We start from the raw sequence: 15,989 nt of genomic DNA, 5'->3' as shown, positions 1-15,989 counted from the left end.
ATATGAAATTACCAAAAAAACAATGAAGGTTTTACAACCGTAAATTAACAGAGTTAATTGGTGATTTTTAACAGAAATTCGATATGGCAAAATATGTATTATTGATAAAAATGAAATCGCATTAAAACTGAATGATTTAACATTTTATCAAATGAACGTAAACTGAACCCAGAGTTGATTTAATCCTAGTTGAGCAGTTTAAGTGTTGTGGTTTTGAACTGGACCTGGTCTAAGGTCTTAATGTAAAATGTTGTGGGACTTTTAGTCTCGTTTGATTCAGAAACTGGTGGCATCAGCATCAGCAACCAGTATCCCACTGATGGAGTGTGCTGGTTATTTTCTGGCATAAATATTGTTTTAATTATTTAAAATAGTGCTGTCAGGCGATTTAAAAAAAAAAAAAAAAAAAAAAAAAAAATCTTATTAATAACAGGATTTATAATTGCAGAGCATGACTAATCAATTTAATACACTAAGAAGAGAAGATTTGAAATCCACATTTTTATTGGTGCTCAAGCACATCAGCAAACCAATTAGGCCAGGTGCATTATTGAAAAATACAATGCAAATACAGTTAAATAAATAAAATTCAGCAATAAAATAAGGCTGAGTCTCAAATGGGCACTTAAAGGAGCCATCTGTAAGAAATGTCCAAAACTGGTACTGCAGTCACTTTCCAAATATTGTTGAGCAGCGTGTACCCTCCCCCTCCTCCCCCCGACCAGAGGTTGCCAGGTAGGCTGCAGAATGCAGCAGGAACGTAGGATGCCATGGCTGCCATAATTAGAGCCGATTCAATTCAATTCAATTCAATTTTATTTATATAGCGTCTAATACAACAGAGTTGTCTCTAGACGCTTTACAGAGACCCATACCCAGAACATGACCCCCGAGCAGTTATTACATAAACAATGGCAGGTAAAAACTCCCCTAGTGGGAGAAAAACCTTAAGCCAAACAGTGGCAAGGAAAAACTCCCCTTTAGGAGGGAAGAAACCTTGAGCAGGACCAGGCTCATCAGGGGGGACCCTCCTGCCGAGGGCCAGACTGGTGGGTCAGGGACGGCAACAGCACAGCAGGCAGGTGGAAGCAGCAACGGGATGACCGGGGGTGGGGACCGCAGGCCAGCACACAGCTCCCGAAGCTCCGGCCCAATCAGCAAGTCCCAGGTTGGGGTGCAGGGTCAGGAAAAGACTTGTGCTCCGTAATGCAAGCTACAAGCCACCCACGGCCACCTGCAGGACAAAAGAGAGAAAAGGGAGGAGAAGGGGGGGCCAGCAACGGGATGACCAGGGGTGGGGACCGCAGGCCAGCACGCAGCTCCCGAAGCTCCGGCCCAATCATCAAGTCCCAGGTTGGGGTGCAGGGTCGGGGAAAGGTTGAGAAGGGGCAGGGCCAGGGAGAGGAGTCTTGAGGGACGAACATTCTCCCCCGCCCAAAAGGGGCCGTTACCCTGCCCCCCTCACTCCCACACTGCAGGTTCCGGTGTCCGGCAAAGGATGCTGCAACATGGACAAAAGAGAGAAAAGGGAGGAGAAGGGGGGGCCAGCACAAGAAACCACAGGAGCGACTCTGACACACTAAAGTTTACACTACCTAGAGATTTACCAACACCAGCTAGAGGTTTACTAAACACTAACTATAGGCTTTACTAAACAGAAATGTTTTAAGTTTAGTTTTAAAGGTGGAGGTGGTGTCAGCCCCCTTAACCCAGATTGGAAGTTGGTTCCATAGTAGTGGCGCCTGATAGCAGAACGCCCGCCCTCCAAATCTACATTTAGATACTCTAGGAACTACGAGTAAACCTGCACTCTGAGAACGGAGAGCTCTGACAGGAACATAAGGCACTATCAGGTCTTGCAAATAATGCGGAGCTAAGCCGTTTTGGGCTTTATACGCAAGTAATAAAATTTTAAATTGGATTCTGAATTTTACGGGTAACCAATGGAGCGACGCTAACACTGGAGAGACGTGGTCTCTCCTGCTAATTCCTGTCAGTACTCGTGCTGCTGCATTTTGGATCAGCTGGAGCCTATTCAGCAAATTACTTGGACATCCTGCTAACAACACATTACAGTAATCTAGTCTAGAAGATACAAACGCATGAACTAGTTTTTCTGCATCACTCTGTGAGAGGATTTTCCTAATCTTTGCAATATTACGGAGATGGAAAAAGGCTATTTTACAAACCTGATTGACATATGGTTTAAACGACAAATCCTGATCGAAAATAACACCAAGATTTCTCACAGTTGCACTGGAAGCCATCGCAACACCATCTAATCCCTTCCTAAGATGCTCTGGACCAGACCTGGGCATTGTACGGCCCCCGGGCCACATACGGCCCTTTGATTGGCTCTGACCGGCCCGCGTAAGGTTATTTGGAAATTACAAAATAAACATATTTTCTAATTTTACCTCATAGTGAGCTAAAGCTGCATTGCTTTTATTTTGAAGGTCATTTTTCATTCCCGTACAGAACACAATGACGCAATATATGTAAATTGATAGCCTACGTGCGACATCTGGTCACATCTTCACAGGGACAGACTGGCAGGTGTCAGCCCGCAGAAATGTCCGATCGCGCTAAAAAAAGAAAGGTGGATGCCGAATGCAGGATTTTCAACAAAACATGGACTGCTAAGTATTTATTTACTGAAGTCGGAGGTAAAGCCGTGTGTTTAGTTTGTGGAGAGCAGATCGCCGTGTTTAAAGATTACAATTTGAGTCGGCATTACGAGACGAAACACGCGGAGAAATATAAAAACTTCAGTGATGCTGAAAAGGCGCGGACATCGGAAGCTTTGCTTGCTAAGCTACAAAAGCAGCAGGGCTTTTTTACCAAGCTTCACGCATCCAGGGATGCAGCATCCAAGACCAGCTTTGTGATATCCCACAAAATCGCTAAAAACAGTAAGCCATTCTCGGAGGGGGAGTTTGTGAAAGAATGCTTGGTGGACTCTGCAGCACTTATATGCCCGGAAAAAAAAGACGCATTTGAGCAAGTCCCGCTGTCCAGGCGAACCGTGACCAGAAGGATCGAGGACATTGCGGGGAATCTGGAGCTTCAGCTGCAACGTGAAGTGGCAGGTTTTGACTTCTTCTCCTTGGCTTTGGATGAGAGCTGTGATGTCCGTGACACAGCTCAGTTACTTGTATTCGTCCGTGGGATAACGGACTTCAAGATTACGGAGGAGCTGGCAGCAGTGCGGCCAATGAAAGGGACTACGACGGGGGGCGATCTGTTCACGGAGGTAAATGCGTGCTTGGACAAACTGGGACTTAAATGGGACAGACTGGCAGGTGTCACAACGGACGGTTGTCCAAATCTGACCGGGAAAAATGTCGGACTTTTGAAACGTATGCAAGATAAAGTGACTGAAATCGACGCAGATCACAAATTGGTATTTTTGCATTGTATTATACATCAGCATGTGTTGTGCAAGTCAGTGCTAAAAATTAACCATGTTATTGATGTTGTAACTAAAATAGTTAACTTCATCAGGGCACGAGCATTGAATCACAGACAGTTTGTTGCACTTTTGGAGGAGCATGAGACTGAACATAGTGACATTGGCTACCACACAACAGTCAGATGGCTTAGCCTTGGCAAAGTCCTAAAAAGAGTTTGGAACCTGAAAGCAGAGATTCGAGAGTTTTGTGAAAAGAAAAACAAAGACATCCCAGAGCTCTCAGATGACGTCTGGATGGCAGATTTTGCATTTGCTGTTGATGTGACTGCACTGATGAATGAACTGAACACCAAACTGCAAGGCAAGGGCCTTTTTGTTCATGAAATGAACAGCTTGGTGAAGGCGTTCATGAGAAAGTTGCAGTTTCTTTCAAGCCAACTGGATAGCAACAGTCTCACTCACATGCAAACCCTGAAAGAAGTCACACCATCAGCTGATCACCTCTGCAGGTATTCATCCATGTTGGAAGCACTGCATGAGGAGTTTTCAAGGAGATTTGAAGATCTCAGAAAAATCGAGGATGAAATGCACATGATTTCCTCTCCCTTGACCTGCAGTGTGGATAATGCACCCAGTGATGTTCAAATGGAACTCATTGACCTGCAGTCTGATGCTGTGCTGGCGGAGCACTTTAAGTCAGGATCACTGGTGGATTTTTACTCTTCTCTCAAAGAGGAGAACTTTCCAAACATTAGGAGACATGCTCAAAAGATGTTGGTTCTCTTTGGCTCTACCTACATATGTGAACAAACATTCTCAGTAATGAAGTTCAACAAATCCAGGTATAGATCCTCTCTCACTGATGATCATCTCTCAGCTTTGCTTCGCATCTCCACCTCAGACATTCAACCTGACTTTGATGCACTCGTTAAAGCCCAACAGAGACTAGATTTCTCTCACTGAACAAGAAGAACTGAAAATCACTAAACGAGGTGGTTAGATTACAAATGTACAAAATTTACAAATTAATTTTTCTCAAAATCACAGTTCAGTGACAATTGTTATGATTTATTTTGCTTAATATTTGGAAGGCAAAGATAATATTGTGATGTCTTTAGAAAGCTACCATCACATTTTGTTTACCATTGTTGTTGTTAAATAAATTACATTTTTTGCGAGGTGGTTAGATTACAAATGTACAAAATTTACAAATTACTTTTTCTCAAAATCACAGTTCAGTGACAATTGTTATGATGTATCTTGCTTAATATTTGGGAGGCAAAGATAATATTGTGATGTCTTTAGAAAGCTACCATCACATTTTGTTTACCATTGTTGTTGTTGAATAAATTACATATTTTGCAGGGCAACTTCTCTTTTTTATTGCTTAATCATAACCAAGGACGTGCGGTCAGGGGAGGCTGCTTCACCTGTCATCATGACAAGTAAAAATGAATAATTATAACATCAAATTTATATTAACAGGGTTTTTCCCGGCTTTAATTGAGGCAGAGGTGGCACCATCCTGATCACACGCGTGCGGGTATACCATGACTTCAACTGGCTCAAGCAAACACTTTTTACAAGATATTTTTCATTTTGGGAGTTCTAATATAATTAAACATTTATTTATTTATTTATTCTTTATTTCATTAATTGATAAAATAAAACAATTTAATATAAACACAAACCTTCCTAAATTCTGAATGAAAGGGAGCAGAAAGAAGAATCTTATTTAATCTGCCCCTTTTTCCCAAGAAACCATTTTACAAAGAATGTAAATTATATGAAAATTAGATGTGAAAAAATATGACAATTATCATGTTAAAGCATTATTTTATTAACATAAAAATATAAATACAAATATAAGAACTCAATCTTACCAAAAATAAAAAGTAAAAAAAAAACTGCCAATGGAACAAGAGAAGATCTTCACTGATGAAAATGGTTTTCTAGAACGAGTTACTTTTTAAGTGACTGTCTTATTTTAAATGTAATGATTTTTTTTGGACTAGAAATAAAACATTTAGACTGGATATAAGACAAGTAGTCTTGGTAAGATTTTGACTTTTTGTAAGGTTTCTTTACTGACAAATCTCGCAACCAGACAGAGAACATTTCAGCCTCCTATTTTTCCATTTCCTCCTCATGCTCCTGGTAGTCCAATGCCTCCTGGTCTGGTCCTGGTCCTGGTCCTGGTCCTGGTCCTGGTCCTGGTCTGGTCTGATCCGATCCATCGATGGTCCTGGTCCTGGTCCATCATGGCCTCCTTACAACATCATCCCAGTGCCTCTCCTTCAGTCTGCTGTGCAGAAGTGTCTTCACCTTAAACAAAACAATTCATGCATTAAGTATTTTTGTATTTATTTTGATACAGACATAAATAGTGATAGTCCTGCTGCGTGGGGGTCACAGTGTTTTTGGCATAAATAACAGACCAAACCTTCCTCAGTAAGCCTGAGCAGGTAAATTGGTTCAGCCACCGTTTGTCAAACCCACTGGCTCTGTGTTTTTGAGAAGATCTGTAAAGATGAATAAAAAGTCATGTTTAAATCACGTACACGTTGGCTTCGCGTTGATATGCGCCTAATGACTGAAAACTGATTTATGCCTCTGCGTTACACCAACGCAGAGCCTACGGCGTAAGGTGCGCGTCGCCGCGTACCCTACGCCGTAGGCTCTGCGTGGATTCAACGCGGAACCATAAATCAGCCTTAACGTTACCCTCGCCTCACAAATCGTCCCGTCCTGCACTCTGACCCTCGCTATCACCTTTCATGCATATTTGTGCACTACTTTCAGCCCTGACAAAATTGCTGCATCTTGTCAGTAACATGATTTATTACTTTTTAACTGCCTGTAACGTTAATTGTCTGCACTGTTTCACCTGCACTCTTGCTTCTCCTCGTCGCCAGGTCGCTTTTTAAAGTACTGTATATATACCGAATATAAGACGAATAAGGAAGACATGCTTGGATGCAAAAGAAACAATATTTACCTGTTTGAACAGCCAGGGAAAACCAGGACGCCGATTTTTAATACAACAAATAGCGGAAAAACACGGAAAATAATTCTGGAGATTTCGTCTTCTTCTGCTGGTGCTGTGTCGTTGATACAGCGCCCCATAGCGGCGCAATGAAGTAACTGCAGTCAAAATAACATCCATCCAGTCAGTGAGTCCAACTTTTTTCTCAACAGTTCGAAAAATTGAGAAAATTGATCTTGCGTTTTGTTGCCTTTTGTTGCGGGTGTTGATCGCGTTAGTGGTGCCATCATGTGTTGCATATGTAGGCTATTTTTAAATTGTTAAATCAAATCCTTTTGTTGACAAAACGTATTTGGAGTTTAACTTTTGACATAATGGCTTTAGGGCTTCTTGTTTGAGAAAGAGTTGAAAGAAAATCAGAATTAAAAGCTTTAAAAACAACTGAATATTTCACTAAAGGTCAAAATTTTAATCTGTGTACAAACAGTGTGTACACTGTACAAACTCTCATTTGTGTTGTATGAATTGCTACTATTTACTGTTTTATATAAAGAAATACAATTAATATTATGCAGAATTGAGTTAAGCCTTTTGGCCCGGCCCTCCACAATATTTTCTGTTTCTCATGTGGCCCCATGGAAAAAATAATTGCCCAGGTCTGCTCTGGACCAAGAATGATAACCTCTGTTTTATCTGAATTTAGAAGCAGGAAATTTCTGGACATCCAGTCCTTGATGTCCCTAAGACATGCCTGAAGTTTAACTAACGGTTCTGTTTCATCCGGCTTCATAGACAAATAGAGCTGCGTATCATCAGCATAACAATGAAATTGTATGCCGTGATTCTGGATTATACTTCCCAACGGCTGCATGTATAAACTGAACAAGATTGGCCCTAGCACTGAACCCTGCGGAACACCATAACAGACCCTTGACTGTTCTGAAGAAACCTCATGTACATGAACAAACTGGAACCTGTCAGATAGGTATGATTTAAACCAACATAGAGCTGTCCCTTTAATCCCAACAACATGCTCTACATGCTCCAGCCGAGCTGGCAACCCGGATGCAGAAACAATACTGACTTGGTGATTGGGAGATAGGTGGAGGGTGGAGCTTCAGAAACAATACTGACTTGGTGATTGGGAGATAGGTGGAGGGTGGAGCTTCAGAAACAATACTGACTTGGTGATTGGGAGATAGGTGGAGGGTGGAGTTTCAGAAACAATACTGACTTGGTGATTGGGAGATAGGTGGAGGGTGGAGCTTCAGAAACAATACTGACTTGGTGATTGGGAGATAGGTGGAGCTTCAGAAACAATACTGACTTGGTGATTGGGAGATAGGTGGAGGGTGGAGCTTCAACATAAACATCAGTTGAGGGCTGCAACTCCTCTTTTTAAACTGGAATATCCTGGCTTGAGTGCTGTTGTCAGTGACATAAGTATTTGAAATGAACATGATTTTTAAATGTCTGTTGACATATCGGGGTCATTTTATGATTCGTTTTATTATTGCTCTTACATACAGCTCCTTTAAGCAGACTCTCAATTCAAAATTAAAACTAAAGCTGACTCAATACAGCAATTCAAGTACTAGTAGCTGTAACGTTTACAGTGGAACTTGTCCGGACATGTTTAGTGTTTAAATGATAATTCAGGCTGGAGCAGCTCCGCTGATAGGAACATTCTTTTTTACAAAATGTACAAATCACTGCGTTCTTGTTGATAGTCCTGTCTTCTTTCTTTTTATACATAAACTTGTCGTTCAAAGGCCCTGTTCTGAAAAGTTCCCTCTTACAAAGCCCCGGGGTGGACCGGCGAGAGCCGGGGCCCCCGGGGTGGGCCGGTGAACCGGACACGGTTCCACCAGCAGGACTGGACTAACCCGAGCCGTTGTTTGGTTCTCAGTGACGAGCTGACTCTGGAGGGGATCAAGCAGTTCTTCGTGGCGGTGGAGAGAGAGGAGTGGAAGTTCGACACGCTGTGTGACCTGTACGACACCCTGACCATCACCCAGGCCGTGATCTTCTGCAACACCAAGAGGAAGGTACTGGTTCTCCCACCGGCCCGGCAGAGGCCCGGCAGCTTCATCAGTCTGGCCTGTTTGCTTCATCTGAAACTGTCAGCACTGTCAGCACTGTCAGAGCTGCAGCAGGCGCTGTGATGTGGGTGTGACATGGATGTATTATAGAACTGGATGGGACACTGAAAATGGCCGACCATTCATTTCAATGCAATTTGCTCACTCAGCGCATACGCTGAAAAAGTTCCTGACTTCCGGGTTTACTTCCGCGTACAGCGGCCCATAGAGCATGCGCAGTTGAGTCACCTCCCATGATGCTCTGGGGCCTCCCATCATGCCCCGGGGCAATGACGCGAGTATTAATATAATATGTATTAATATAATATATTAATTAATGTATATTATTACATGTATAGTATTACATATATTATTAATGTATTAATATAATATAATTATATAATATATATTAATATAATCCATCCGTGGAATGCACGGACACGGCTGTGACGTCAGCCGTGACGTCACGCCCAGAAAGAGACTTTTCTTTGACTTTTCTGGCCGTTATAAAACATCTTTGACGGATATAAAGTCCATGACTTAAAAATATAGAATACAAAGATTAGTAATGGCCGGTGATTACAGCTGGAGGTTCCTGTGAACAGTTTTAGAGGCTTCTCTTTTACTATTGCGCTCTATGGGAAAAAAGCTTTCTGGGCCCCATGGGATTTTTTGTTGCAGTACCGCGGCTGGACACTGGGAAAAATCGGCGTGCCTTCTGAGCGCGAGATTCGGGGGCTGGGGTGTGATAGGGGGGAGGGCGGCAGCAGCAGGGGCTTGTGGGAAGTGTAGTCTGAGCGTGTGTGTCTCTCAGGTGGACTGGCTGACGGAGAAGATGAGGGAGGCCAACTTCACGGTGTCGTCCATGCACGGAGACATGCCCCAGAAGGAGAGGGAGTCCATCATGAAGGAGTTCCGCTCCGGAGCCAGGTACGAGCACTAGTGCACATATTCTCTCTCTGTCGCAATAAATAATACATAAACTGACGGCAAATATCCATGTTTTATTACAACACATAATGGATTTACACGGTTGTCACCGCACTTTTGTTCATGCACTTTAATTAGTCCAGCTGTTCCGTGTTTACATTTACAAGACTAGCAGCAGTGAGGTTTATATACACAATGCACTTTCTTTGTATGTTTTGGCATGAATAAATGCAGAACTACACACGTTTTCTTTTTTTAAGGGTATTTTTTCTTTTTCAGTCATATATCGTTGATGAAATGTCTTACAATACAGGACTGTCTCAGAAAATTAGAATATTGTGATTTTCTGTAATGCAATTACAAAAACAAAAATGTCATACATTCTGGATTCATTACAAATCAACTGAAATATTGCAAGCCTTTTATTATTTTAATATTGCTGATCATGGCTTACAGTTTAAGAAAAGTCAAGTATCCTATCTAAAAAAATTAGAATATTCTGGGAATCTTAATCTTAAACTGTAAGCCATAATCGGCAATATTAAAATAATAAAAGGCTTGCTATATTTCAGTTGATTTGTAATGAATCCACAATGTATGACGTTTTTGTAATTGCATTACAGAAAATAAAGAACTTCATCACAATATTCTAATTTTCGGAGACAGTCCTGTATATGTAATATGGTGACGTTATCGTGGGCCACATATGGCCCCAGTATTGACTCGTGAGTGACCCGTATGGTCCCAGCCGTGTCTGACCCGTTTCCTGTCTGTTCCAGTCGGGTTCTGATCTCCACCGACGTCTGGGCCCGAGGTCTGGACGTCCCCCAGGTGTCTCTGATCATCAACTACGACCTGCCCAACAACAGAGAGCTGTACATCCACAGGTACGCCCGCTCTCCCCCTACCTGTTCTCCCCCGGGGTCACCTGTTCTCCCCCGGGGTCACCTGTTCTCCCCCGGGGTCACCTGTTCTCCCCCGGGGTCACCTGTTCTCCCCCGGGGTCACCTGTGGGGGGGTCACGTGTGAGGGACTAACGAGCCGTCTCCTCTAGGATTGGTCGGTCCGGTCGCTACGGCAGGAAGGGCGTGGCCATCAACTTTGTGAAGAACGACGACATCAGGATCCTGCGGGACATCGAGCAGTACTACTCCACCCAGATCGACGAGATGCCCATGAACGGTAGGAGAGCTCCCACAATGCACCGGGGCAACCGTCCAGACGGGTGTGAGCGGGGCTGAGGTCATGTGACCTCTAAATCCGGGTCTAGAGGAGACCACGGGTCCTCTGTCTCCTCTTCTTCCTGTCGTCTCCTCTACCTCCTCCGCTGTCTCCTCCTCTTCTTCCTGTTGTCTTCCCCCTCCCCCGTCGTTCCTGTGGGAGGTCTGGACCGTAAGTTGAGCGGTTCCTCGTCCTCGTCCGCTTCACGTCCTGGTAGAAGAGCTTGTGTCCAGAAACCCCACACTAACAAGTAAACACAAGGGACTCAGATAGGGATGCTGCCATCCAACTTTTTCACTTGCGATCTGATACCACGGCCCTAGTACCGATCTGATACCACGGCCCTAGTACCGATCTGATACCACGGCCCTAGTACCGATCTGATACCACGGCCCTAGTACCGATCTGATACCACGGCCCTAGTACCGATCTGATACCACGGCCCAGGTACCGATCTGATACCACGGCCCTGGTACCGATCTGATACCACGGCCCAGGTACCGATCTGATACCACGGCCCTAGTACCGATCTGATACCACGGCCCTAGTACCGATCTGATACCACGGCCCTAGTACCGATCTGATACCACGGCCCTAGTACCGATCTGATACCACGGCCCTAGTACCGATCTGATACCACGGCCCAGGTACCGATCTGATACCACGGCCCTGGTACCGATCTGATACCACGGCCCAGTTACCGATCTGATACCACGGCCCTAGTACCGATCTGATACCACGGCCCTAGTACCGATCTGATACCACGGCCCAGGTACCGATCTGATACCACGGCCCAGGTACTGATCTGATACCACGGCCCTAGTACCGATCTGATACCACGGCCCTAGTACCGATCTGATACCACGGCCCAGGTACCGATCTGATACCACGGCCCTAGTACCGATCTGATACCACGGCCCAGGTACCGATCTGATACCACGGCCCTAGTACCGATCTGATACCACGGCCCTAGTACTGATCTGATACCACGGCCCTAGTACCGATCTGATACCACGGCCCAGGTACTGATCTGATACCACGGCCCTAGTACCGATCTGATACCACGGCCCAGGTACTGATCTGATACCACGGCCCTAGTACCGATCTGATACCACGGCCCTAGTACTGATCTGATACCACGGCCCAGGTACCGATCTGATACCACGGCCCAGGTACCGATCTGATACCACGGCCCTAGTACCGATCTGATACCACGGCCCAGGTACCGATCTGATACCACGGCCCTAGTACTGATCTGATACCACGGCCCTAGTACCGATCTGATACCACGGCCCTGGTACCGATCTGATACCACGGCCCTGGTACCGATCTGATACCACGGCCCAGGTACCGATCTGATACCACGGCCCAGGTACCGATCTGATACCACGGCCCAGGTACTGATCTGATACCACGGCCCTAGTACCGATCTGATACCACGGCCCTAGTACCGATCTGATACCACGGCCCTGGTACCGATCTGATACCACGGCCCTAGTACCGATCTGATACCACGGCCCTAGTACCGATCTGATACCACGGCCCAGGTACCGATCTGATACCACGGCCCAGGTACTGATCTGATACCACGGCCCTAGTACCGATCTGATACCACGGCCCAGGTACTGATCTGATACCACGGCCCTAGTACCGATCTGATACCACGGCCCAGGTACTGATCTGATACCACGGCCCTAGTACCGATCTGATACCACGGCCCTAGTACCGATCTGATACCACGGCCCAGGTACTGATCTGATACCACGGCCCTAGTACTGATCTGATACCACGGCCCAGGTACTGATCTGATACCACGGCCCAGGTACTGATCTGATACCAGCACATATTTCTATCTCTGTTCTGACCAATAGGTTCACTTTTTTTAGTACTTATTTTATAGTGTGGAATAATAGAAAAAGCTTGATAAAGTGACATTACTCAGAATGAGAATAACAATCTTCCTGAGATGAATAGTCCACAACAGTAGGTTATTATGTCAAAACTTGAGCCATTTATTAGATATTCAATTTTTTTAACATAAAATAAGCAGTAGCATTAAATAAAATAACATCTTAACATGAAAAAGCCAATATAAAAAAATCAAGCTAATTTAAGAACAAATTTACTAAAAGTAGGCTTTGTTTGACATCTGTTACCATAAATAAAAGTCATGACTTCCTAATTCAGATCAATTCTACTGCAAGTGTCAACCTGTGCTGCTGTGGAATAGCCCCTTCAAATCGAGGGATTTCAGATGCTCACTTGGTGAGCGAGGGGCTATGAAAATTTCCCAGAATGCTTTTGCCGTAGGCTCTGCGTCGATTTGACTCGCCGACCGAAGGCAAACAGGCAGACTGGTCTCAGAGAAATAGAGAGAAATAATCCTGTGACTCGTCAGATTTGTTTTGGATGTTTCTGATATAATAGTCTTCAGAAACCACAAAGTAATCCAGCTGTTATCTGGGTAATTTACACACTTTCAGATAAAGTTGTAGAAGATCACACCAGAATAAAGGGATTTATGGTTCCACGTTACACCAACACAGAGCCTACGGCGTAGGTTACGCAACCTACGCCGTAAGGTCTGCGTCGATGTACGCGGCGACGCGCGCCGTACCCTACGCCGTAGGCTCTGCGTCGATTTAACGCGGACCCAAACTCCGGAGCCGGCAGACAGAAATCTCTAAATTTCGGAGCAAATTTCTTAACAGGCGTAGCTACAACTGTTAGATTTCATCTATTAAACCAACATCTTCCTAAATGATTTATTTCAGCCAGCGTAATTCTCAACAGAGCTGCGTCCCAGAGAGAGTTTCTCTCCCGGAACGACGCAGCAGCTTGACCCGGCGGAGACGTCTCTTCTCGGGCTGTGAGCTGAGGCTGCTGTTACCATGGTAACAGCTGAGGCTGCTCCCCGGGGGCGGCGGCTCTTCTCATCTCCCAAAACATCGGGTCAAATTTCTTAACAGGCGTTATTTGGATAAACTGAGCCCAGGTAGGGGATCTTAAGGTTACCTTTATGCCTGAAAAAATATTAAAACTTAATAAAGTGCCATATTAACAGCGCTACAGCTGAAATTAAAACAGCTTTTGGCTCTCTGCTTCCTGATCAGGGTAGGGATGGAAACGAGGGGTAGGGGGAGAAATGGGACAGACACCTGGGCCAAGTGCCCTAGATCTCAAGTGCCCTAAAATCTCCCCCTTCTTTTTTAGGGCTTAGGGAAGAAAAGAAGTGCGAGTGGAGAAAAGAAGGGCGAGTGAAGGAGAATTGGGATTGGCCCTAAGTGTAGTTTAGTAGCTTCAGCTTTCCTGTGGTAATAATTATGTACAACATGAACCAACACAGAAACAGCAGACATGTCACTCTCTTAGAGTTGATAAAAGTTGTAAACTATAAACCCTCCAAGCTGCAAACGTGTTTAAACCCGATGTCTTCTACAACAGAAAGCGGCTGATGAGCAAAGCATATGAATTCATTAACTTACGATGTACAGGTGCTGGTCAACGAATTAGAATAATCTGAAATAGTGCAATCATTAAATTCTTTGAATGCATTTTTTGTGCAGAAAGCAAATCAGGTGTTCACCGCACCTGTCCTACTCGTTAGAGTAATCACAGCTCAGCTCACACCTGCCTGTCAAAGCTCAGCTGAGCTTTCCAAAAGGTCCATTTAGGCCATTTAACTGTGACACTGTTGTTTTATTGAATAAGAATAATGGAGAAACCGTTTCATTGAATTAGAATAAATGCTCGAATTTTTGTTTTCTGTGAAGAGTGTTCACTGTGCAGTATAAAGTCAGGGTTGAGTAGAATTTCTAAGTTGTAAAATCAATCATGGGTAAGCAGCGCGACCTCTCCACCGGAATAGTGGCTCAAATTCAAGCCCTTCGCCAACAAGGCTTGACCCAAACTAAAATTGCTGAGCAGCTCGGCATCAGCCAGTCTTCCGTCTGCAAAGCTCTCAAGAAAAACTGCAGCAAGCGCACCAACTGTTCCGGCCTCCGAAAAACTTCTGCTCGCGACAACAAGCAGCTGAGAAAGATCGCAGTCAACAACCGGTTCAAGTCCACTTCCGAGCTCACCGACTTGTGGAACTAGCAGACCGGCGCTGACGTCTCCAGATCAACCACTTACCGTCGTCTGCACGAACTCGGCTTCAAATCTCACGTTCCAGCAGTAAAACCGATGCTGAACAAGAAACAAATGGAGAAACGGCTGAAGTGGGCCAAAACACGGCGAGTGGACTGCTGAAGACTGGCAGAAAGTGATCTTCAGTGACGAATCACGCTACTGCATCTCCTTTGGTGACCAAGGTCCTCGTGTCTGGCGTCGTGGTGGCGAAACCTACAACCACGAGTGCGTGAAAAGATCCGTCAAGTTTCCCCAGAGCGTTATGGTCTGGGGATGCATGTCCGCTCGGGGTGTAGGGAAACTCTGCTTCCTCAAGAAGACTGTCAATGCTGCCGTATATCAAGATGTTCTGGAAACGTTCCTGATTCCGACTGTTGAGGAACAGTTCGGCGAAGAAGACTTCATATTTCAACAGGATCTTGCACCGGCTCATGCGGCATTGGTTCACTAAAAAACAGCTTGAAGTTTTGGCATGGCCGGCCAACTCGCCTGACCTCAATGTCATTGAAAACCTTTGGGCCATCGTCAAGCGGAAAATTGGCGACAGAAAGCCGACTACGCTGGACCAACTGAAGCAGAACATCGCCACTGCCTGGGAAGCTGTGAGTGCGGAAACTTGCGAAAAGCTGGTCAAATCGATGCCGCGGAGACTTCAGGCAGTCGTACAAGCCAAGGGGGCAGCCACAAAATACTGAGAAAGTGATGATTCTAATTATAATAAAAACTATTCTAATTCAATGAAACGGTTTCTCCATTTTTCTAATTCAATAAAACAACAGTGTCACAGTTAAACGGCCTAAATGGGCCTTTTGGAAAGCTCAGCTGAGCACATTTTTTTTACAGGTAACGAGTTCTGTGATTACTCTAACGAGTAGGACAGGTGCGATGAACACCTGATTTGCTTTCTGCCCAAAAAATGAATTCAAAGAATTTAATGATTGCACTATTTCAGATTATTCTAATTCGTTGACCAGCACCTGTAGTTCTTTATTTTTCTTCCTGTCATTTATAAGTTTCTGTTACAGGTGTTACAGCTGAGTTAGTGCCGTTATTGCGCGCTCCTTTTTTTTCTCTCCCTTTTTTCTGCTACAGCCAACTTTGAAAACTCAATATACTCCGTGTGAAGAACTTTCAAATGTCTTATCAGCTTCGTTGTGTTGAAATTCTTTGTAACATTCCTCCTCATGGCATCTCCTTTGGACACACTTTGCAAACTGCAAATTTGTTG

At 44.6% G+C, this 15,989-nt stretch overlaps 1 protein-coding gene across 1 annotated transcript in view; it reads left to right on the top strand.

Moving 5' to 3' along the window:
* The window catches only part of eif4a3 (eukaryotic translation initiation factor 4A3), a 29,092-nt gene that overhangs the window by 12,229 nt on the left and 874 nt on the right, over positions 1 to 15,989 (top strand). The window contains exons 8-11 of the mRNA XM_061728182.1: positions 8,308 to 8,446; positions 9,294 to 9,409; positions 10,189 to 10,296; positions 10,464 to 10,591. Coding sequence (XP_061584166.1) covers positions 8,308 to 8,446; positions 9,294 to 9,409; positions 10,189 to 10,296; positions 10,464 to 10,591 — 491 coding nt within the window. The remainder of the gene's footprint in view (positions 1 to 8,307; positions 8,447 to 9,293; positions 9,410 to 10,188; positions 10,297 to 10,463; positions 10,592 to 15,989) is intronic.

The sequence above is a fragment of the Cololabis saira genome, chromosome 1 (assembly GCF_033807715.1).
Source record: "Cololabis saira isolate AMF1-May2022 chromosome 1, fColSai1.1, whole genome shotgun sequence".
Taxonomy (NCBI): Eukaryota; Metazoa; Chordata; class Actinopteri; order Beloniformes; family Belonidae; genus Cololabis; species Cololabis saira.
Note: the sequence above shows the minus strand (reverse complement) of the source record. Positions and strands in the feature narration are given on the sequence as shown.